The sequence below is a fragment of the Taeniopygia guttata genome, chromosome 12 (genome assembly GCF_048771995.1).
Source record: "Taeniopygia guttata chromosome 12, bTaeGut7.mat, whole genome shotgun sequence".
NCBI classification, from domain to species: Eukaryota; Metazoa; Chordata; class Aves; order Passeriformes; family Estrildidae; genus Taeniopygia; species Taeniopygia guttata.
Window position 1 is genome coordinate 20210409 of NC_133037.1, and position 25640 is coordinate 20236048.

Below are 25640 nucleotides of genomic sequence, written 5' to 3' on the forward strand. Positions count from 1 at the left end.
CATCTTCAGACCCTCAGAGAGGTGAGTTAACCAGGGTACAGCTTTCAGGCAGATTCAGCAGCAGGATGCTCAGTAAAAGGATTTCTTTAGGTAGAAGCACAACTAATGATTTTAATCTCCAGCTAGACAGACAGTTTAAAAATCATGTTTGCAGATCTTAATGCCATTTATCTATGGGAAATTTCCTCCACACCTCAGTATTTCAGTAACACTGGACTGATGTTAAACTCCTTCACATGAGTAATGGAAGCATTAAACAGAGATGTTGGCAGCACAGTTTGGCAATGGCAGAAACTGTCACAGTAAAGTTAAGAAAAAAAAATATGCATCCTAATGGGGCAGTTATCCTAAACTTACATTCCACGCAAGTTTCTACAAAGCTTCTATGAAAACAGATAGTAATTAATTATAACAAATACCCGGTAAATACAAGATGTTTCTATATCCGTGGGCTATATAACTGACATTAATATATTCTTGATACCTTTTGCATTTATTTTATGTACTGTTACTTCCATGATCACTATTAAGTCACTATTAAGAAAATCATTCACAAGTAGCGCAATCATCAAGATTTAATAAAAAAAACAAGAGTCGCTCAGTGAGTAAAGGCAGAAAAACCAACAATGGGAAATAATTGTAAGCATAAGGATCTAGTGAAGTGAACATGGCAACAGTGCTAATAAAATGGTTGTGTTGAAATTAGTTTTACACACTGCATCAAATATTTGGTAAAAAAAGGAAGACAAAGCCAGATGGCGCTGCTTTCATCAGGCAACGGGTCTTGCAAGAAAAAGCCCTTATGTATATAAAAGGTTTTGGAGATAGGAACCAGAAGAGAGAAATGTTTGCAATGTCTTTCCAATAGTCTGCCAGTAAAACACCAGAAAATTTGTATTTTACAGGCAACCCTCACCATAACTGCAGAGGGGAATGCAGACCACAGGCAGAATTAATGTCTACAGGTTCTGCTGAGGCCATTCAGTACTTTGAGGTGAAACAGATTTTAAAATTTCCTTATGTATCATATTTAATGGTTTCAGTCCAGTCTAGTTTATAGGCTGAGATTTTACCACATCCCAAAGCTGTCAAGTTCTTTTAATGTCAGCTTTAAAAGCAATGTTAAGGACTTCAACAAAGCCAGATATCCTTCTCTGGTTCAACCACAAGCAACTGGGCAAACTGAGTGGTGCTTCATGAAATTCAAGCAAAATTATCACAATAGTGATTTCTGGCCATAAAATTCCATCTAGGGTTGAATTTCCTCTTATTATTTTAAAATGTGTGTCAGTAGTAAACAACAATCTGTGTTTGGTACCTATCTGGTCATTTAAAATCATCCAGACCTAAAGATTTCATGGGGTTTTCTTTAAAATTCAAACAAACAAATGAAAAGTTATACTGTCAAATTCCTCGCTTTTCAAAAAGCTTCTGTTTATGAACCTGGCAAAAGAAAGCGTGACAGGGATGTAAATTTATATTATTAAATTCATATATTGGAATATTATCATGACAAAGAAACTACCAAAAAATGCTTAAAGGCCAATGAGCATGAGCCAGCCCTAAATCACCTAGTATGACCTCACAGCTTACCTTACTTGAGCAAAATTTGAGGCTAGCTGGCCTCCTGATGTTTCTTTCAACCTGGATTATCCAGACAATCTAGCAAAAACTTCCAGAAATTCTGGAAAAAACAACCTTAACTAGGAGCTCTTTCTAGAGAACAAAATCAGCCCCACTGCTTGCACACTTCAGATATGTGAGTTCCCATGTCACACTTGCAACCCTATTTTGCAGTATTTATGGGCACATGGCATGCACATAAACTTATCCCATTGCACACTGTGGAACTTGAATTCAGTCTTGAGAGAGCACAAAAACCCCAGAAGGGATCAGGCCCTATAGCCGTGTGCACAGATACAATCCTACTGCTGCACAGCAGCTCTAAAGCCTTGACTGATGTTGCAAAACTGGGATAGCTGGCAAACATCGCCTGGTTTTTTGTTGTTGTTTTGGAGAGTCATTTGGTTTTGGTGGTTTCATTTGTTTGTTTTGGGTTGTTGGTTTTGTTTTGGCTGTTTGTTTTTGGTTTTGTGTTTTTATTAAGGTTGGTAATATTAATAAAAGACACAACAAATGGGAACGGGCTGCATCTTGGCTGCTTTCTTCATGCCTTCCCTCTGGGCCATTGCAGGGCGGCTGCTTGGGCTCTTGGGGCCCTTAGCACTGCTGTCACCTGCAGAGTTGGTGCTCTACCTTGTGGGGAATGTCTTTTTCTTCCTTCCTCTCCTCGTACATCTTGGAGGCTGTGAACTACTCCTGAAAGCATGAGTGTGAGACAAAAGAACCCTTTGAGCAGTTAATTTATTTCCTTTTGTCCTTTCCTCTTTTTTTTTTTTTTTTTTTTTTAAATGCATTTCAATAGCATGTATTGTTCTGTGACTTAGATTTGGGAGTAATTCCATACACAAAGGCCTTTTCATTTAACTAGATTAGTCTTTTCATTGAATTACTCTTTCCCAATAGTAGCTTTAGGGTCTGATTCTTCTCTTAGTTACCTGGTTGCTGACAAGATATGTGGGGACATACAACTCAGATACAATTCATACCTGCAATGAGACCTGGCATTTTAAACAGATGCATTTTTTACTCTGATTTACAGAAAACCTCCTTCCACTCCCTCTTCTAGACCACCGCTGCACTTCTGCACAACCCTGAAAAATACATTAGGTTTGATTTGTCTTTGAATTCTTTCTTTTGGGGTATATTACTGCAAATGAGTCATCTCTGACCTATCACTGCCTATACATTTGATGAAAAAAGTTTAAATTCACCTTTCAAAAGTAAACATTAAATCCCATATTTGCACATAGACATGTTTAAATCATTCTCCATCTATCTGATATAATAAAATCTATAAAAAGAATTTGTTGATCATAAGAAAGTTCTGTTGGCTAGAATGAAACAATGACAACACAGTTTGGGAATGTAAATGCAACTGATTCCTGATCTCATTCATTACCTAGATTAAGATTCAGTACCTCTGAAGTGAAGTGAAGTGAAGTGAAGTGAAGTGAAGTGAAGTGAAGTGAAGTGAAGTGAAGTGAAGTGAAGTGAAGTGGAGGTGAAGTGAAGTACATCCTCTAAAAATAGACCACCACCTCCCAATCACTGTGTTGTTTGTGTATTTTGTAACAAATTGCTAAGTTATGCAGCTTCAGGCGCATGCAAATGTGATTTTCTGAGCAAGACACTTTACCAGATAAGAGCAATCATTAACACACATCACAGTTTCAAAAAAGACAATGCACAAGCACAGCAGAACCTTTTGACCAGTATTACCATGCCAAATTTTCAACTTTATATACCATTTCATTTCAGCTCTACAATTTCCTCAACAAATTTTGCAAAAAACCCACATCCTCTAATTGTACTAGTGTGTAAATATATACACATCTATGTGCTGTAGTTAAAAAAGGTGCAGAGATTCTACTAGAACTTTTGAAAGGAGAAATTAATGTATAGAAATAGACTAAGCTATGCAATTTCAGCTATAAAGTATAAAAGTTAGGAAGTCTTTAAGACCAAGGATAAAAATAGGAACTTTATTTCCTGCTATTGTCTCTTCTATCCAAACTGCTGATACTTCTTTCCTATTTTAAGTACAAGGCTGTACCTTGTCACCCTGTTCTTTTGAGAGTTTTAAAATTCTTCTGTAAGTTTTCTATGCCTTCTGATATTTACATATTTCTACTGAATTTTCTCACACTGCTCATGTAAATAATGATTGTGTTGCACTCTTTTTTGTGGGTGGAGAGAATTGATAGACTGTTGGTTTGACCAGTGTGGTTGGAGAGGTGGCAATTTCACCCTCCAATCCACTGTCACTTTTGCTAGTCTAGATATAGTGGAGTCAGAAAATAAAATCCTCTTTTTTGGTTCTTTTCTTCCCTGTTTTACATAACATGTGTCTGTGAGTTGTTTCATGTTGTAATGTGACAGTAGGTAGTTTCTCAGCTAGCATTTTGTTATCACACTTGCTGAAGCAGGAAAGGTGCAGCAGTACAAGCACACCCCAAAGCACGTGTTCCAGGAGGGAGTTAATAGAAAGCTTAACCCAGGAGTACCAGATCTCCTCAGGAATGTGCTCCAGAATTAGAGAACAGTGGAACCATCTGACAACCTGGCAGACTGTCATAATTGTCTAAAAAATATGTAAAAAACAGATCAGCAGGCTCTCCAGGGAGGAATGCCAATAATTTGTGTAAAGGGCAGGCTGGGGAATTGCACAGCTGTCTCTAAACGCGAGGTTTGGAATCAGGTAACATGCTGCCATGCCATGCCGGGCCCAGGCACAATTCTATGCTTTCCAGATGACTTGTGGCCACGCCGCAATTTGTGCTTCACATTCAGATGAGATACCCATGACCACTCCCAGCCACCTCCCTTCCAGAGGAGCCCATGGCCAGCGGGTCCCTCTTGTCCCTACCATCAGCCCTGCCAGGCACAGCCTTACTGCCATTTGCACTGCCAGCAGTCGGCTGCTCACCAAACAGCACCCAGCATTCCAGACTATGCAACAGCTGTTTGTGCAAGGCAGAACAGAGAAGCTGAGAGGCTGATTCATGTGTACAACTGATGTGCTGGGAACACAGCACACTGCACAGCAATGTGTGACTGCGTGGAGGGCAGCAAGCCCAGGGGAAGTGAGCGCTACTGCACAGAGAAGTCCTTTGTGTAATGGGTAGCACTTGCTCTTTACAGAGAAAATTAACTGTCTTACACGTCTAAATGTATCCAAAACTAATCCAAAAGAGTATTGGTAAATTGTATATTCTGGGTCAGAGCTCCAGATGTCCCCATTTTAATGCTAAACCACTTGTGTAGATGTTTCTGCTTATTTCTACATAGGAGCTTACTGATTTCCTTCTGGCACAAGTCCAGCACTGCTGGAAACCTTCTCTTTCTCAGAAAGTCTCTCCCAAACATGTGTATGCCAAGCAAGGCAGCACATCTTAAGCAAAAAAAAAAAAAAAATTTAATCATTGCTTCAAGATATTAAATCCAAAATGGACAAATGTGATTGCTGAAACTGATCTTCCAATAACAGAGGCTGGAAATTTCCTTATGTGCTTCAGGTATTAAGCCCACACCAGTTGCATGTGAGCAGGCAAAACCAAAATCACAGAACCATGGAAAGTTTTGGGTTGTAAGGAGCCACAAACATCATTTGGTCACAACCCTCCTGGCATGGACAGGGAACCTTCCACTAATGTCTTTCCAGAAAGTCAGGAAAATGTTCTGAAATGTCTTTCCAGGTCCTACTGATTTAGAAGGAAGGGCACTATCCCTTGCCTTGATCATTGGCTTTTCATGAAAGCTCAGAGTAAATAAAAAGATTCAGGTCACTTTTAGGACTCTGATACTGACAAAAGCATTGATTCCTGGGGCTGCCAGGCAGCCCTGCAGCTCAAGTTATTCTGGAGCATTTCAAAGAAGTGCTGTCCTTTCTATTTGTTTCTGCATTTATGATCATTCTGTGCCTGTCAGTCATCAGAGTGATTTTGAAGGGAAAAAAACCTCAGAATGGTAAATAATTACTAACAGCTTGAGAATCTAATAGAGACAGGAAATTCCCTTCATAGCTAAGATGCAGAGCAGTGGGGTTTTATTTTTGTTCTAAATATTCCCATCCAGATTTTAATGGGTGTTCTGACAGTGGTCCCTGTATGTGCACCCTCCAGTATCTGGGCTGCAAAACACTCACCAGAACCCTCGACTCAGACTCCTTGCGACAACACTTGCAGGCTTCTCCTTTCGTAGTTGACACGCAAACAAGATCTACCTGCCACGGAATATTGTCTTGTTGTTTCATTTCATGGCTGCAGACCGATCACATCACCTATGCCTCTCTCTGACCACAGAACTACCTCAAAGGCTGGAAATTTTATTGTTGAAAAAATTCTACTAGACTGACAAATGCAGAGTTTCAACAGAGAACTACTGTTCCAGACCATATGTTTCACAAACACAAATTCAGCTGTTTCCCAGTTCCACTGAAAATAAACCCATTTCCTACAGGATTAAGAACAGGTCCTACTCTCAGGCCTCCTTGGCACATGATTGTGCAGCACAAAGGGAGTTAGCACTCAGGAGGAATCACTCAGCACTATCACTGTCATGTCCAAAGAGCAGACCTCTCATTTCTAGGACTAAGGGCAGAATAATGTCATAGAGCACATCAAACTTTTAGAACTGGCAAACAAGGTTCTCAAAATGCATTTGCAAAGAGATATAGAAGGTAAAAAAGGGGTCATTAAAAATATAGCAGTATCTCTGAAAATGTCACTGGATGCTTGCAACCAGAGAGGTTCCTGACCAAGTTGTCCTGGAATCCAAATGCAGCAACAATTACGGTTCATGCATATTTAATGGCTGTTGAATGAACAGGTAATATATCTGATAAAGGCTGGCCTAGTTGAGCATATTATTGAAGTTTAGCTACCACAAACCCAATAATTAAGGAAAGCAATGTGCCTTTTTAAGCCTTGGACTAGTTAAGGACAGTATCATTTACACACATACATCTTTGCTGTCATAATACATTGTTTCTTCCATTTTCTATGGACTATAAAAACTTTATTGCTCTCTCCAAATTAGTGTTTCTAGCCCACTGCACTAACAACTACTCAGGAACATTTTCAGTGCAAATGAGCAGTTCAGGCTTTAAAAGAGATTACATGTGGTCAAATAAAACCCGATTGCTTACATTTATTTTTTACGTTTCTGCTCTCGCTGGCAGTCGTTTCTATACAACTGAGTGTTCCTCTGATATCCCATCACCACCAAACCTGTATGATGATTGGTTTTGTACGTGCTTGTTGTCACAACACAGGTGGGAAAATAAGCATAGGGAGACAAAATATATAGAACAATATATAGGACAAAAAATAATTTAAAAATAAGATACTGAAACCCTAAAAACACTGTTCAGTGAGCTCTTAAAAAAAAATCAAACTTTAGCCTTCTGTAGCAGCGCGGGGCGGCTGCGGCAGGGGCGCGACTGTTCCCTGCTGCAATTCCCAGTTCTCGGCAGGGACACACAGTGAGGACACGGGACTTAGGGTGGGACAACACGGACCCACCCCGGGGCTTTCGGGGCGGTGAACAGAAGTTTTTATAGAGCAGCTCAGGAGTAGGGGTATAGGAAAGTGAACCAATGAGTATATGGTAAGAGAGGAGTATAAGGTGGGGCAAATAGCTTATGAGCCTATCAGGGAAAATGGGAGGGGGGGAATAATACAAAATAACAAATGGGGTGTGGAGGGCAACAAGATAGACACAGAACTCTCTGGAGAAAGGGGCAGGGATAGGGAGGATTGACAACTTGGCAGGGAGGAGGTTAGGGAAGGACTTGGGAAAATTGGCAACTGGGAAAGGGAGGGGATTAGGGAGGAGAACGGGGGGGACAAACATGGATTCAAAGCTAAACACACCACAACAGCTTTCCGCTTTGTCAAGAAAGATTTCTGAAATGAGCCATTCGCATTCATTACCAATTCTCTTCATACAGAATAATACGCAGCGTGATTCCTGGCCAGCACTAGGAAATGGGGCCCAGCCCGGGCCGGCTGGGTTTGGCCGGTGCCCGTGAAGCCTCTGCCCGGCTCCGCCCGCCCGCCCGGGGCGCTGGGCGAGCGCTGAGCTCCGCCGGGCCCGGCCCTGCGCGGAACCCTCCGCCCGCGGGAAGGGAGGGGGAGCCCGGGGGAGCCCGGCGAGGAGGCGGGGGAGGGCGGCCCCGCCGGCGGGAGTGGCCCCGGAGCCGTGCGGGCAGGCCGGGCCCGCTCCGGGAACCGCTGCTCCGCGGGGAATCCTCCCCTCGGCCCCCGCCCGTGTCCCTCTTGTCCCGGGCGGCCGCGATGGACTCCGGCAGCGAGACCCACGAACTCAACGGGACGGCGGAGGGCGCGGAGTCGGCGGCCGAGGAGCAGGTGAGGGCCGGGGCGGTGGGAGCCGGCGTCCGCATCCTTCCCGGCGCCGTGTCCGTCCCGGTGTGCCCCTCCCGAGGCCGGGCGGGACGGGGACTCCGCGGGGCGCGGTGGTGGTCGGTGCTGCTCGGTTATTGCTGTTTTACCTGCCTGCCGCGCACTCCGCGCCCTTCCTGCTGGAGGCCGCTGCGCGGGTCCGTGCGGCCGGGCAGGGCCGGGCACAGCATCCCCGGCCGCTCCTGCTCCTGCGGCTGTCGTCTGTCACCGGGGCCCTCCTCGCCCGGGGACAGCCCGCAGCTCGCCGCACCCGCAGGGCTCTGTCCACCCAGCTGGCTCGGGAGAGGATATCCGCGCAGGATAAGCAGTTACAAAGCTAGGAGGAGTTAGTGAAGTGGTCGTGCCTGGATGATTAATTTCTATGCAGTAATCAAAATAAAAACAAGAATACCCAGCTTTTTCATACTATGTGTACTCGAAACATCACCAGACATCCTAGCTGGGAAATACTCATCCGCATTCTGTTTAAGTATAAAGGATGTTGCAGAACATGCCACTTATCTGAAGAAAACAGATGGGTAAAAGAATGTCTTTTATCTTATTTTGGAAAGGACTAAACTCCAAAGGCAGCTCTTACTCCAGCCTAAGTCTCTACTACACAGAAACCTTCTAAACCCTCTTCTGGTGTCACTGGCGAAGCGTTCAGACTGACTGGGCTGATTGTGTAGCACATCTGTCCTTCCTCCAACCCTCCCTCCCTTACAAACCCTTGGAGTCATGAATATGAAAACAAGAAAAATAAAAATCTGTTTTTAATAAATCCTGGAAATTCTACCTAAAGTTAATCAAGACTGGGATATGCAAGTCAAACTGGTGGTCTGGAGTGTTTTCCTCTAAACCTCTGACTTCTCAGGAGTTCTCTCATTTTCTTGACACAGCTTTGTGATTGCATCACAAGTACTCTTGATGGGGTTTTTTTTCCCCAATGTGGTCTGCTCCAATAATTTTTCAGCAACTTTCCTGTTTTACTTCATCTTCAGTTGCAAGCAACCCTCATTTTGTTACATCTTTCCATCAAAACTCAAGTTCTCAGTGAGTGCCATATAAAGAATAAGCAGTGAGACATGCTATTCCATTGTTTTAAATGTATACAGTGGCACTTCAGTGAACTTCATAAACACTTTTTAAATTTTCTCACACACACACAAAAGTATATGCAAGGTAAAACAGATGGGAACATATTTTTCAAAAACCCTCTCTGAATAGAAGATGCCTTTAAAAATCTGCCAGTGTTCACAATTCACACAAACAAAAGAATATCCCAGCTCAGCAGCCACTTAAACCTCGAGAGACCATCTGCAGCTGCCTGGATCTTCTGTATTGGACTCAAAAGTGTGTCTGCTTTGAGGAATGCACAGGCATTGGAACATGGGTCACTCTTGTTTCCTTCCCACCCTTTCCAGCATCTGGGATGTCCTGGATGTCCTCTCCTCAAAACAGACTCTCTTGCACACCTGTGCCACAGACCACTGCTTTCTCATGCAGAAGAGCTGATATGAAATGCAGGTGCAGTTGTTACCTTCAAAGCAATCAAAGCATAAAAGTTTTAAAAAGACCAGTTAAGCTCTCCATAGTTCTGAACAAGTGGTGACACGGTGGTTTGATGTGGTTTATTTTTACTCCAGCATTCATTTGAATACATTTTATTAGCAGCTGTCAGGCTTTTGGAAGCAAGAAATTCCTTGCTTCTAGGATTGGACTGGTGTGATGCACCTCACTGACTAATACGCCTAGCAGAAGTATCTCATCTTCAAAGGATCTGTTCAAACAAATACAGATTATAACTGTTCTTTCATCCATCTAGTTGCTTTCTTTGGTCATGATCCATATTGAAACACTCTCCATCCACCATGTTGTAAAATCTAGTTTAGTGTTTCCAAGCTAACAGGATGTGTTAGATGAAGGAGTTAAAAAAGAGCTATGAAAAAGGTGAACAAGAATTGGATAGTAGAAATAAACAGTTTTAATGATGTTATTCCTAAAAATGTGTTGAAGTCCATATATTAATTCAGGAGTAATTTGGAACATTAAAGTAATTTGAAACATGGCAGTTTCTTCGCATCATACTGCAAGTAACCAGCCTGTAGGAACTTGAAATTATTTGCTGCATATAGCCTGAAATGATATGTTCTCATTACTCATATCAAACTTAATTTGGAGTGTTCTATATACTCCAGATATTGATACTATTGGTGATAAGTTTTTGCTTGCATGTTTTTTAAGTAGCTAGACTAAACAAACAGTGTGTTAACCACACAACCACGCAAAATAGACAGTCCACAACCCAGTTGTGAGAAATAGTATTGTAAGCCCAAATGACTGGAGTGAGTAGTAATAATGCAAGGCAGAAAAAATTATGCAGGAGCAGACTTCTATTTAAATAGCTGTGTGAACAAATTTAAGTTACTCCTTCATTTCACAAATTTAGTCATGAGATGTGCTGATTATTTTACAGTAATTTAATGAGTGGAAATATTTTAACTGGATCCTGGAACCAGTACATCTTTAGGAAAATAGGGCTTGGCCCTCAGCAGACTGTACTTTTCCCTTTTTTAATATTAACTTTTTTAGCTCTCAGGAGTCAACAAGGAGTCAACATGATTGCCACAGTTTTTTTCTTGATGTAGTCATGGTTGCATGTTCTGTTTGTATAAAAGTGATTCTTCTTTAGCGCAGGGTTTTGGAGCTGCTAGAAAATCGTGATGTCTATGAAATACAAACACATGCTAAATTTTTTTTTTTTTTTTTGTATTTGCCTGCAGCCACAGCATGTAACTGCAGAGTTTTCACAAACTAGTTAATGTTACACTGGGTTGGTACTTGGGTGAACATGTCCTCCCTCTCCTCAAAATAGAATTTCCATGCGAAATGAAACTGATGATTCATTCCAGAGCCAGGGGTAGGGGTATTTCTCTATTGCATCAGTGCTTAAACTGAACAAGTGATCTAATGTTTTTTTGAAAGATAAACCACAGAGTATTTTCTGAGGAGGTGTACAAATGATCCATTAGAGATAAGGAGGCCAAGAGGATGGTGAAGGGCCTAGGGGGGAAGTCTTGGTCTGCTCAGCTGGAGAAGAGGAGGCTGAGGGGAGACTCACTGGGGTCAACAACTCCTTGTGAGTGGCAGAGGAGGGGCACTGATGTCTTTTTGTGGTGACCAGTGATAGGACCTGCAGGAATGGCCTGGAGTTGTGTCAGGGAAGGTTAGGATGGATCTCAGGGAAAGATTCTTCCCCCAGAGGGTGCTGGCACTGCCCAGGCTCCCAGGGAATGGGCACAGCCCCGAGGCTGCCAGAGCTGCAGGAACAACACTGCCAGGGATGCCCAGCATGGGATTGTTGGGGTGTCTGTGCAGGACCAGGGGCTGGACTGGGTGGTCCCTGTGGGTCCTTCCAACTCAACCTATTCTGTGATTCTGTAATCATCCATTATATGACTGATATGACTTAAAATACTTTCATTGGAAGAATACTTTTTTTCTTTGTTGAATATTTTACCTGGTTGTTTTTAAATCAGGAAGATCTCTGAGTTGGAGGGGAAGTCTAACTTAAGAGTGGTCATATATGGCCCTTCGCAATTTCAGTGTGTAGGTGATGGAGATGTGGACAGAAATTCTACAACTATAAGTATTATTAAATACTAGTGTCAAGTTGCTAGTTCAATCCTGTAACTGTATGTTTGATCTTAGAAAAAAACAAAAGTTCTGAAATAGTGTTCTTTTTTAGTCCTGTATTATTCTATTATTCCTTTAATGTCTGAACCATCTCTTTTTTGATTTAACTAGAATTTTTTCCAAATGCAAAATTTCCCCTCAGAGATCTAGGAAAATTAGCCATGTCATATTTTTCTGAAAGACTAATACTTCAAAACCATAGTAAATTACTTTTTAAACAAAATTGCTTTTTAGCATCTTTTTAACAGTTCTGATTGGTAGAACACAGTAAAGAGCAGACCCACTAAGTTCAGTATGGCTCAGCTTTAGTTCTGTACAGCTTCATTATTATTTAGAAAGTTTCCATTGTTTTACAATTCAGACTTATTCCTAAACACAAGATTTTCAGGAAGCTTGCTCTATGGCATTACAAACCCAGAGGTCATTCTCATCCATTCTCATTTTCAATCAAGGCTGTTGGCCCACAAAATAACTAACCCCAAATAGAAAGAAAACTGCTGTAACCTTTCTATAACAATTTACTGTGTTTAGCAAAGATACTTTATTGTTTTCAAATATTTCCATTTTCAGTACTGTTTCCTTCCTGTTGAATCACCAGGTGGGACTTAGCTGTGATTCATTAAACCCAGCACTAAGGAAATTCCTGCAGAGCTGCTTTTATTTGCTTTTTAATAAATGTAACCAATAAATCCTTCCTGTATTTCAAAGGGACTCAGTTTTTCTGGGTGTACCATTGAAATGGGGAGCGAAGCAAAGCAGACACAGAGTCTGTACTTACACAGAGGGACTGTGAACCAGTACCATACAATCTTGGAGTGAAGGTTCCATCTTACAGAACCAAAAATGTGCCCATTTATGACATTGTAGCTTTATCCTTGCAGAGTGCAGTGCTCTGGGCAAACAAACAGCCCCTGCTTCTGTGAGGAGACCTAAAGTGGCACTGCCTGTTGGGACAGCACCATGTCACTGTGAAAATCAGCTCTGCCATGGGATTCTTCCAGTCACAGTTGGAGCAAAAGGGAGAGGCTTTTCACTCCTGTCCTTTGTCTAACTGTGCACAGACCAGCAGGGCAGGTTGTTGTGCTGTGAGGCTGAAGCTTTGCAGCACTAGGGACCTGAAGGCAGACAGGGAATACTGCAGGGAATGGAGTCCCAGCTGCACATGCCTCTTACACACATGTGAATGCATGTGCTGGCTTGGCTCAAACTCCTTTGCAGACATGAACACATGCGCTTAGCATGTCTCTACCAGGGAATTTGAATGTTGAATGTGTGTGAGGAGGTGTTTTGGTTGCACTGAGACTGAAGCAGGTCTCATGCAATGCATACTGCTCTTTAGCCAAGTGACACCTGCAGGAAAAGCGTTCTTTTACCTCCAGACATTCCACTGTCCCTCTCCACGGTCCTGTGGGTGGTCGCAGCACAGTGAGTGTTTGGTGCTGTGGGCTGCATGCATTTCTGCATGCCTGGAATCCCCCTGATACCTTAAAGCCATATAACCATGTTCTACTATAATTTCTGTTGTACGTACTGTCACTCTCCTGAGGTTAAGGCAACATCTCTTATTTCATTACTTGTGTGTATATGGCTGTGTAGCACACAGTCTGATCTTAAAAAGTGTCCATTTAGCCCATTTAGTGCTGACTGCATCAGCTTCAATACCTCTGGGAGTGGCCTTCAGCTTGCCCTCAGAAGACAAGGCTAATTTGCTCTTTTTTTTGGATTTTTGTTTTATGGTTTTCTAGCATCAGTCCGGAGACGGGAAGTGAATATTTCTAGGGTTTTCATGATTACAGGTTATTTTTCCTGGTGAAGGCAAGATCACAGGCTGAGAAAAACCTCTGACATTTGCTGCTGCCCTATTACACTCAGTCAAATATTTAGGCTTGTGATGGATGACAACATGTCTGGTGAAAACAGGTCAAGTTTGGTATTTAAATGCCCTGAAAAAACTGGCAGTGTGTACACGAATATCTACCCTGTTTAAAAGGATGCTTTTAGGTTTGGACTGTGGCAAGCCTGGCTTGGGAGTTGATAATGTTTAGTGCTGCTCAGGAGAGTAATTCGAGGGTTTTCTACATTTGAGCTAACCTGCAAAGCCAGACTCCTTTCACAGGAGTCTGGCAAGCAGGAACACATTTGGACAGTAAAAATGTCTCTTAAGAAGTAGGTTTAAAGAAGATAGCTAGAATAAGCTTACTTTTCATATATTTGTCTATTATTTTTAAAGTCTAGAAGAAAGAGCAGAAATAATGAAATTCCTAACTGTTCAGAGACAGCATGATAGAGGATCACTTACGCTTCGTTCCTCGTGGAGTTGGGCAGCTAAGTTACCCTAAGCTGCATCTAATCCACCTCTGGGAGACCAGCAGTCAAATTTCAAGTCAGGTCACATGAATCATCATCAGGAAACACTCATATATTTATCCTGTTGGGTTATCTAGCCCTAAGTTTGCCCTACAGTTGGTTTTTATTTTCCCGTTTGTTTGCAGAGCAATTAAAAAAAAACAAACAAATTAAAAACCACCCAAAACCAGCTGATGTGAAAATGGGGAAAGAAAGATTCTCTTTTAAGTGGGCAATTCTTGGCAGCAACACATCATATGACAGTTAAGTGGAAAAACATCTGTGTACAGGTGTATGGATGGCCCTGGACAGTGGTGTGGTGGAGAAAGGAGTAGCAAGGAAAGGAGAGCAAGCAAAGCTCACACAGTGGCCAACTTCACATCAGTCCTTAAAAGAAGACTCAAGAGCAATGAAGGAACTTTTTGGGTATGTAAGGAAAGTGAATTTACTAAATAGCTGTATTCTTAAGTGTACCTTCAGGAGTTAATTAGTCACAACAACCTGTTGATTTGCTGGATTGTGATACAGTGGTTTTCCCCTCCCAGCCTTTCCAGCCTCTTCATTTCCCAGGGTAGGAACATGCTGACTGTTTAGACTGATCCTATAGGCAAGCTGGAAAAAGTGCCAAAGGGCAATAGAAGCAGGCACTGCTTTCTGCTCACCTTATGGAGGCCAGGGCTAACAGTGGGAAAGCTGCACAGAAGATTTCAGCACTGCTGTGGCTCTGCCCATATAATCACAGGAATCATTTGATGGGCCAAGTGATGTCTCACTGACCATCAATTAAGAGACATGAATAACCATTTTTCTCTCTGCTGGCTCCAGCGCAGAAGGTGGCAGTGGTTCCAAAGGAACAGACCCATCAACATCAACCACTACGCCAACAAGAAGAGCGCGGCCGAGAGCATGCTGGACATCGCCCTGCTGATGGCCAATGCCTCCCAGCTCAAAGCTGTCATGGAGCAAGGGCCCTCCTTTTCCTTCTACGTCCCACTGATCATTCTCATCGGTCTGTCGCTCACCCTGCAAGTTATGGTGGGAGTGCTCCTAATATTCCTTGGTAGGTAGCAACAGCAAGAACCACTGACTTGTATTTTTTTTACAGGACACAGCCTATAAGATGGCAAATATACACACTTTTTAAAAAGCCTTTATCTCAGAACCAATTCAGGTTAGAATCACAGAATCATTTAGGTTGGAAAAGACCTGTAAGATCATCTAGTCCAAAAGTTAGTCCAGCACTGCCGTGTTTACCGCTAAACCATGTACATAAACATCACAATTGCACGTCTTTTATTTATCTCCAGGGGTGATGACTCAACCACTTCCTGGGAAGCCTGTTCCCAATGCTTGACAACCCTTATAGTGAAGAAATTTTTCCTAATGTCCAAAAATACATATTTTCTCTTGAAACCATAGAAATACTGCAACAACGGGAGGAAGGGCAACTTTATGTCAAATCTTCCAATTTTTATCAACTTCCTCCTACTCATTTGTCCATGCTATGAATAGTTTTTCCTCCAGAAAGCCTGAGGAGGAAGGAAAGTTATGAAATACTGTAAAAGAAACATCAGTAGGCCAGCTAGAATAATGCAGTCTATCCAGTTTCATAATAATGTTTTTAGCAAGACCTGTTACTTAATCTTATGACTGAAATGTACTTCTTCCATAGCATATAAGAAAATATTGTGAATGTGGATCTCCAAAAGGGAAGTGAAAGTCAAAATGTCCATTGTCATGTTAATGTGGCATGTTGTCTTTAGCTTGGCTATGTTGCAATCAAACTGCATCTACCATTGCCCAGCTGGAATAAATGATACTGCCACTGGTAGGAAACAGCTATGGATCATTTCTGCTAGTGATATGGGATCATTTATTCTCATAATGTTTTTCAAATGTCATCCTTTACCTTAGTGGGAACTGACCTTGGGCCTAATGTAACTGAAAAGAGTTCACACATGGTATGAAAAAAAAACCAACCTGTGGATTCTGGCAGATGTGGGAAGTGAGTAATGGAAAAATCAGCTAAATACTTCTGTGTTCCTCAGTTGAAGGCATCTCCCTGGTTGCTTCAGTGAGCTTTGAGGCTGTAAACAAGCTCCCTTCTGTTGGGCAATAATTTCTCAGTATATGCTGAGATACTGCTTTTTAATGCTTGTTTCTGCAAGACACTGCTGAAACAGTTTAAATTGCTGTTAGGTTACGGGCCACGTGTTCCGTTTGTTCGCTGGTCGGAGACAGGGACAACACACATACCTCAAAGCTCCATGGGACAAACAGCATGTTTTGGTGTCCAAACCTAGTATATATAGGGAATTTGAAAACCCTGGTCTCAACTGCTGATTGCTCTGATCCCCACACAGCCCAGCTCCTGACCAGGGAGATGTCTGCAGCTTAGGATGGAATGTAATTGGTTGAGGTTCCTGTCTGTCAACCCAGGGGCCAGTTTATGGAACCAGTTGGGTTTCTTATTTATAGTCAGATTAATTGCCCAGTACAAGCCAGATTGTACTGTGACAGATTGCTGTCAATTTTATCTTTGTCACATTGAGGGTAACAGAGACCTTGGCTTATGGTGATGCACTCTTGGAGCAGTGTTGTCCTGCTGAGGTCGAAGACACAAAATAGGACACAAAGGTATGAAGATGCAGGCATCAGAGCAAGAACTTGCATTTCACAATGTATATTTTCTAGTTTTGGGGTTTTGGCTTGCAGGAATAGTTTGTTTCTGTCCAGCCATGAAATTCTATTTCTTCAAGTCTGTGCCACCATCCAGTTTCTTTCCTTGAGTCAGGGTTTTATCCTGGAAGCCACCTGCTCTCACAGTTTCTACTAGGTATTAAAAGCTTTTCCTCCTTCTAAAGATCCTTTCCCAAAAACAATGTGAGAAATGTTCAGCAAACTTGTCCTTGGAAGTGATTTGGGGACCTTAACTTTTTGGAAGAAAAGCAAAGAATGTCTTGAAATAGTTTCAGTGGCATGAAATCATAGTAATCCACTATAATAAAATACTTGAAGAATAACTGTTCTTAAGAATATGTTCGCAAACACCCTCATCTTAAGTGCTATAATTACAAAGATGGGATTACTGTAATTCTACTTAAAAGTTTAGAGCTCTTCCTAAACTGACAAGTATTACTTGTCTTCTCTGACCCTCCTTTGGACAAAGGGACAGCTCTGAAAGTGACAGTTTGCCTTTCAGTGTTATTGCTTTTAAATCACATAATAGGTCAGGCCAGCATTGCCTTTCCATTTTTATCCAGCTGTCTCAAATGCTCTTGTCCCATGTTTCAGAACTAATGATTCATTTTCATTTATTCTGCATTCACATGGCAGTCCTTCCAGGTCCTGTTGGGGTGCAAGCATCCACATGCTTCCAGATGCTTTACATCCTTTTTCGTGTAAGCTCATTTTAAGGTTGAAGTAGTACTGAAGGTAGATTATTTCATGCCTGCAGTAGTGTGCAGTGGCTTCCCAGGGTAGTTCCCCCACATGGTTATTCAATGCTCTTGGCCTGTGATGTTTGACTACACTGTGCTAGCAAACAGGACTTGAGCAGGTGCTCAGAATTCCTTGAAACCCAACCAGCATTATTAGGGATCCCAGGTGAACCTGGCTGTTAGCACTTCAGCATCACGAGTGTGTTTGCAACCACTTAAGTGCTTCAACAGCAAGGGATATTGGTTCAATGGTTCACTTCTGCTGTATGGAACAGGGTGATGATGGTACAAGCAAGTAACAAAATTTATTTTGTGTGGTAGAGTCATAAGCTGTATGTCTATGTATGTGCCCATTAGAAGGAGCTCTAGGTTTTTTGTTGCTGTATAAACTTTCTCTCACATATTGTTCACATGCAGACACAAGCTCCAGTGATTTATGCTGTTGAGAACTTGGAGTCTCAACAGACAAAACCCATTCTCAAAACATGCTCCATAATTCATCAGCACTCACTCCATCAGCATCAAAGGAATGTAGCAAGGGTCTCAGCTGCAGGCCCTTGCTGCCAGAGAGCAGAGACAGGAAACTGTTGGATTTTCACATGGTGTTTCAATGGGTGTGATAGTATTTGGTCAAAGTTGGACCTGATGACCTTGGAGATCTTTTCCAGCCTTAATGATTTGATGATGCCAGGCAGATGCCCCAGACTTCTCACTGTCTTGAACCAAACCTATTATCAGCCCAATGTAACTAACTTGTCTGCTATCACAAAGCCTGCAATCAAAGCTTACACTACATTAATGCTTGTGTGAGCCTCCCTCACTCCCTTTAGCAGTTCAACCGAAAAACAGCTGCAAGAAACAAAGCAAAATGTTTACACAGCAGATGCTCTCTGTAGAAAGGACTGCAGCTACACTGCTCTGACATCTCCCTCTTTAATAGATAGAGTACCCTTGCTTTCTAAAAACAGAATCAGGGCGAAGGCAGGGAGTACAAGGGAATACAAGCTGGGGAAGGGCACCAGTACAGAAAAAATCCAGCACTGGTAACGAGATTTGTAGCATTTTAACTAGGAAATTTAACTTAATCCTGTCAGGACTTTAAGCTTCAGGTATTCAAGACTGAAATAATTTTTAAGTGCTTAACGTCTGCAACAAAGTTAGGCATCAAAACATCACAAACTTGAAAGATTTCTCGTGATGTTTGTGCATCCATTACTTCCCATGTGTCTCCACAGAGATTAGATGCTAATAACTGGAAGTTAATAAGCTCCTTGTGGTTACAGACCTTCCCCTTCCCACTGACACTGCAGAATCTGACTTCCCTTTTAAATATGATCCAGATAGCTTAGCATAAGATAACTGCAGCAGTATGAAACCTTTTATTCTGGATTTTGAAATATGCATATTATTAAACATTTTTTTCTCCTTTCTCTTTGAAGTAAAATATGACCTTAACAACCCTGCAAAGCATGGAAAGCTGAATTTCCTCAACAACCTTGCAACTGGACTGGTATTCATTATAGTAGTTGTGAATGTTTTTATCACTGCCTTTGGAGTGCAGAAACCAGTTGCTGAGCCAGCATCAAGACAGTAAGACCAGGTGAGTGTGATCTCCTGCAGCATGAGGTAGCAAGGCACGGCATCCAGGAATGCAGGGCACACTGGGGCATTTTAGAAACAGCCACAGGCTGATCTGTACTGTTCAAGTTCTTGCAGATACCTGAGCTCACTTCCCATTAGTGCAAAAGCAGAAGCTGCTGGGAACTGATAAATTATTACAATGTGTTTGTGAATATGGAGTTCAAAAGTTGATGTCAGCACGTGTCACCCGTAGGAAGTGTAAGAATTGTCCTGGCCTAGGTACTCCTTTTCCTTGCTGCTGACTGAGACAATAAGGGAAATAATGTTGTTCTGCTTTCTCCAAATGCCTCTGCTTTTTTTAAGGAAGGTTTGCATCCAGCCTGTTACTTAACACGGAAGACAGTCTTGTTTCCAAGTAGCTAGGGCTGTTAAATCTGACATGTAACACTGCACATGCTGGAGCCTCTCAGTTCCTAGGCTGGCTCCAGATCGTGTGGTTCCTCTGTCCTCCACAGGGTAGGGCTTTGCTCTGTGGGAGTCTCAGCTCATGAAGATGAGCACTATCACTTCAGATGGGGCCCTTTAGGACAATGTTGTTGCTCTGCTTGCACTTGCAGCTTTGTTCTTTATTTATACAGAAGGATGAATATAGGAATTGTGGGGATCAAACTGGGTATCTTCCTAGCATCATAGCTATGATGAGCAGTTTGGGAGGAGATAAACCCAAATTATAGGCTTGTAATGCAAGAAGCACCATGATGAGCATCTGCCTTTAAAATAGTACTGCTAAGTCTGTGCATGCCAACATTGCTCTGGCACTTGGTCTCCCAGATCTCAGCCCAGGGTCAGAGACCTGCTGAAGAAGGAGTGACTGGGCTGACAGGCCATGGTTGCACTCTGTACTTCACAGACAGCCGTGCAAGTAACATTACTGCTTTGTGCAAACTTCTACAGGAAACCCTTTCTCCATGAAAAAGAAGATACAAGGCCTTTAAACCATTACTCTGCAGATGAATGGTGCAACAGAAATCTGCAACAAGAATGGGAGTCAAACCAAAATTTATCATCAGTCAAAACAGCATGGGGGCAAATCAGTGTAAAAAATACTAGGAAAATGAAAAACTGCAGTATTTATATCAGGGTGTGGGTGTAATTTTCTGCTTTAACCAAAACCTGTGAAATTCTGGCAGTGAAACAAGATACTTTTAATGCATTTTCTGGCCATAGTCACTACAAACAGACTTATACATATTTAATTTTAACAGCAAAAAGTGCATAAATTATCTGAGCTATTATCCAAAATGCAGGTAGAATGTTGACTTCAGCAGTATATGTTAAAGCAGTACTGAAGCACTAACCCCAAAATTACACTGGCAAAACCTAGAGAGCTGCATGAAGGATTATTGGAATTTTAGCAGCCTTCATGGGACGAAACACACAATATCAGGGACAGAAGCAGAGACTAGGGTGTGAAATAGGCATGAGGAAGCTCAGAACAGAACCAGCAGCTGTGGGCTCCTGCCTCCATGCTTTCACACATGTAGTTTCTTAATTAAACAGCCAAATGTGGTGTCCAGAACCTATTTTTTGCTGCAGACTTGTTAAATGTGAAAGTTCTGTGTTGCTTTGGAACATTAAAGCTGTTGTTTGCTCATTTGTACCTATTGCCTTTGCTAAAAACATCTGATCATCTGCATGTAACCTGAAAATTAAGTGGTTTTCAGTCTGTTGCCGCAGTCTCCTCAAACCCCTGAGAGAAGTGGTTGGCCACTATGTCCTGGCTACACCTTTACTGTTATGCACCCTTTTCCACAGAAAATTTAATTCCCCCTTTAAACCAAATGTGTCATTCACAATAATTCCTGTATCACTAAAATATCAATGTCTTTGTGTTTCAGAGACCTGGAGCATTCATTTTAGATGCCATTTCCAGTTGAGCCAATTACACTGGACACAGTGGGGAAAGAAAAATTTTTTTAAGAAGCTGGACACAGCAAGCAGCTTTCTCAAGCTTCCAACACACTTGTATACCTGAAATTTTCCCATGTGTTAATATTTAAACTAAGAAAAGGTTAGTTTTGCCCTAAGGATGCTGTTTTTCTGGAATATTGGCATTTCAATTTCTGAAGAAACTTAATTTTTTTTTTTCAGAGAAGTAGCATAAATTCATGAAACAAGGAAATATCATCTGGTAGCATTTCACAGGACTTTTCTTTTTGCATGCCTTTGGTATTTGTGGCAATCTGTCATTTCGATGATGGTAAGAAATGTCAGGCCTTTGATTCTGGCATGGTCACATTGTCCTTTATTTCACAGCTTGGCACCAAACCCATGTACTCTGTAGCCCAGCAGGGCACTTCCTTTGCAGCGTATAAAGGTAGCTGTGCTTTTGCACAGCTTTTTGTTTGCTTTTTTTTCCCACTCTAGCTAAAGGAAAGATGAGACAAACAGAAACAAGCAGCATTCTTTTGCCTAGCTTTGTTCACAGGTAATCATTTGTATTGTTTGTTCTGTACACATTTAAAATGTCCTGTCCTTCATGCACAGACACAAATAACCTAACTTAATGTTTTTTTACCATGAACTGCTCTTCTGTGTATTCTGTGCATTATATTTATTTGTTTGAGTCATAGAGTAGTTTGGATTCAAGGGACCTTTAAAGGTCATCTTGTTCCATCCCCTGCCCTGGGCAGGGACACCTTCCACTGTCCCAGGCTGCTCCAAGCCCTGTCCAGCCTGGCCTTGGGCACTGCCAGGGATCCAGGGGCAGCCACAGCTGCTCTGGGCACCTGTGCCAGGGTCTCACCACCTTCATTGTAAAAGGATCTTTCTTATATCAAATTACTGGAAACTGTATTAGAAGTGCCACCTTTTCTAGGCTCAACTGGTAAACTAGATCCAGGGTAAACTTTACCCATTAAACTGGTACCAAGTGCCTGTCAGCAGCAATTCAAATGGCAAAATGAATTGAGTTTTTCTCTCTAGTTTCCTCTCTCTCTTCCCATCATTGATTGCTGCAGTTTTGTTTCTTTTATGAGTTTATGGCTAAAACAAAATAAATGTTTAAGTTTTTATTTATAAATATATATATAAAGAGTTATAAATATTTTCTAGTTTCTTACCTGCTGGCTCAGGGGCTTACACTTTTTCTAAATACACTATTGCTAATAATGATGTAAGTTGCAAGAATTTCTTCAGCAAAAACATTTTAGTCATTTTATTTCCAAAGTATCATACCTGCTGTAAGAAAAATCTGAATTTTCTAGGTTGCACTTATATGTAGATGCAAGATGCAGATTTGTATGAATCAATTTTCTTGGCATCAATTTTCAAAAGCTCCTTTGTACGTAAGCATAGAAGATTGACTTCATGTGTCTCATCTCATTTACAGGTTTTACTACTGACCTTTCTCTTTGGTTATGTCTCAAAACCTGTTGGTGTACCAGACTTTCATGTATATGTTCTGTAAGAAACAAATCAAACTTGTGTGATTTGTAATGGAATAGACATTCTTTTTTATTTTCTAATTTGTCTTTTGTTACCTCATTTCCATTGTAACATGTACTTAACCAGTATCCAGCAGGCAGTGGTTTAATTTTGTGGGCTGTAGTAATGTAAACATAACTCAGAACAAGTTCTGAATGAGGCACGCAGGACAACTTTCTTTCTGTATTTATTTTTCACAAACCACCAACTGTAGGACTCTTCATGCCCACTCATGGCTGTCACACTTCTGATGCTGCTTCCCATGTCTTTTCTTGTAATTAGGTAAGATTTGCAAACCATTTTCAGACATAAAATCTGTATTTTAAGTCTTTGAATCCTTCAGAGTTCATGTATTTTTTAGCAGACAGAAGCATCTGCAAGTTGGTTTCAAGTATAAATAATTTAATCACAGGATTATTATTCTTTTAAGTCAGGTGCTGCTTTAAAATTTGGGCAAGTATCTCAGAGGGGCAGCAAACAAATACATGCGTTTGACTCATTCTTGGACTCCTTCCTTGAGTTGCTGTGCTTTTTCAGAGTTCTTGGTTGGAGGCAAATACCTCTTTTAAAAAGAAGTCATCAGTAATGAAGTGAGATTAATTTTCCAGGCTGTGTGAGGAGCAGTTCATGCCAGGTCAGCCGTTTGCACCTGTTTAATAAGCTCTGGGCAGGGTAAGCACTGCTCATGGTCCTTCTCATTAGTCTCTTCAGCATCCAGAATAGTCTGGGCTGGGATTTTCAGCATAGCTGTACTTACTGAAGCAGGTGACAAAACCATATTTACTGGAACTCACTCTAAGTATGTCTTCTAAACCAGGTAACTGCTGGAACTAGCTGATGCTGAATATTATATAAAATAGGTCGAAGCAGAAAACACTATCCTGGTTTCTGTATCCCCTCAACTGCCATTCGGGTGTTTGAATTAACAACTTCTTTACCCTCAGTGAGTTTGCAGATGACATTAAGGTTGCTGGGAGTATTGATGTGCTGTCAGTCAGGAAGGCTCCATAGTTTTGTTTGGAGAGGCTGGATCCGAGCCCAGTGATCTGAAGGTGAACAAGGCCAAGTGCCAGGTCCTATCCTTAGGTCACAACAGCCCCTGAGCCTCCAGGCTGAGCCAGAGGGGCTGGAAAGGGCCGGCAGGAAAGGCCCTGGCGGTGCTGGTGGCAGTGGCTGAACAGGAGGAGCCCAGGTGGGTAAGAAGGACCAGGGCACCTTGGCCTGTTCCAGCCCTGGTGCGGCAGCAGGGCCAGGGCAGTGCCTATCCCCAGTCCTGGACATTCTGGGGTCAGTTTTGAGCCCCTCGCAGCAAGAAAGAGCTTGAGAGGCTGGAGTGTGTCCAGAGAAGGGAATGGAGCTGGGAAGGGGCTCAGCCTGGAGAAGAGGAGGCTGAGGGGGGACCTCTTGGCTCCGCACAACTCCCTGACAAGAGGGGGCAGCTGAGGGGTTCTGGCTCTGCTCCCAGGAAACAAGGACAGAAGGAGACAGCATGGCCTCAAACTGTGCCAGGGGAGGGTCGGGTTGGGCATTGGGAGGAATTGGACAGCACCAGTTCCTGGAGCAGATGGTGTTTCTGATAAGCCCAAGAGAAGCTGAGCCCAGCTGCATTTCTCAGATCCTGGTGCAGCTTGAAAAGGGCCGGGGGAGGCACCACCAGCAGGACCCCACCACTCAGCAGTCTTCCTGGAGCCCACTAATATTCACAGGTGATCAACAAACCCAAACCAGAGACAGAAGCTGAGATGTCCCTAGAGAAAGAAGTAAACTGAAATAAATGAGAGAAGGTACTCCAGGAGAAGATAAATAACAACATGGACACAGCAGGCCTTAGGGCAGAGTTTCCATCAGAGGCTGGGTTTCATCCAAGTGCTTCAGGGTGATGTATTAGCTGTACCTGGAGTTTCACTCCTCTTCCCATCACTAAGTATTCCCATCCTGACACTCGCAGTGGTGGGAGAGCAGAGGGGGCAGAAGCATGGGCAGAGCTGACCGAACAACTTGAGCTGATTGATAGCAGACAGCTCTTGGGCATGTCAGGAAGCAAACACACATTTTTGGAAGTACATCTACAGCAAAGAGACAGGAAAAAATGTGGTATATAAAAGCTTCAGCTGTTGGCAGGAATTTCTTATTTTCACACTGATCAAATTATTTTCACTGTATGAAATCACAAAGTCACAAAATCACTGAATCATTTAGGATGGAAGAGATATCAAAGATCATTGAGTCCAGCTTTTGACTGACTCCACTGTAAATGCCCCCCCTCATCCTCACTCCTGATGTTCTCAGTCATGAGAACATGAGACCCGTGCCAGTGGGAAGGTCACTGACGTGTCAGTGCAGGATAGGATGTGAAACACAGGATACAATCTTTTCAAAATTATATCTAACCAATAATTATCCAACTTCCTAACAGGGTGGTGACAAAACATTGCCTGCCCTCCTATTGGATACTATGGGTTATTTTGATGAGTCTGTTGAAGGTCTGTTTTCATGGTTCATTTTATCCCCTTGGGTTCTCATAATGAGAGCTATTTACTAACCTGGCTGCCTTCCCAGGAAGAGTGCCACAGCTACCAGCCATGATCAGAGATTTATCAATAGCTCCTCATCAGGCAAGTCAGGCTTTGTCAGAAATGGAGATGGCAAAAACTCAGGTTCCTCTTTCATTCAGCTTCCTCCCTGATGTTTTCCACTCCACTTTTTTCCAGTCTTCCAGCCTAGAAGTTGCCCCACCCCTTTTTTAATAGTACAAGTTATGACTAGTTGGGAGGTGAGTGTAAATATGGTGCCATGCTAGGAAGCACCACACTAGGACTACTGAAACACTGTAAAACATTTTCACTGGTACCAAAAATATTTGAGAATAAATCAGTTTCATCACCACCCAACATTACCACAGATTTCTGGCATGAAGGATGAAAATAATCTAAATTCTTGGGAAGGCCTTATGTTTCAGATTTGTTTTGGACTTGTAGAAGATATGGAGGGAGACAGCTATGTGTCTTTACCCTGAAATAGGAGTTATTTTTTTCTGTGTCAGAAAACAGGATTCACCAGGCATGCC

General features: G+C 42.2%; 1 protein-coding gene across 14 annotated transcripts in view; it reads left to right on the plus strand.

Moving 5' to 3' along the window:
- Positions 1-7415: 7415 nt before the first annotated feature.
- NINJ1 (ninjurin 1) overlaps positions 7416-25640 on the plus strand; it is a 56847-nt gene continuing 38622 nt past the window's right edge. For 6 of the 14 annotated variants that reach the window (XR_012057840.1, XR_012057841.1, XR_012057843.1 and 3 more), the window contains exons 1-4: positions 7427-7991; positions 14892-15126; positions 18946-19106; positions 20986-21158. Coding sequence is in view for 8 of the 14 variants with exons in the window: in XM_072934599.1 (XP_072790700.1) it covers positions 7611-7991; positions 14892-15126; positions 18946-19100 (771 nt within the window). In the remaining 6 variants the exon portion in view is untranslated. 14 annotated transcript variants of the gene reach the window in all.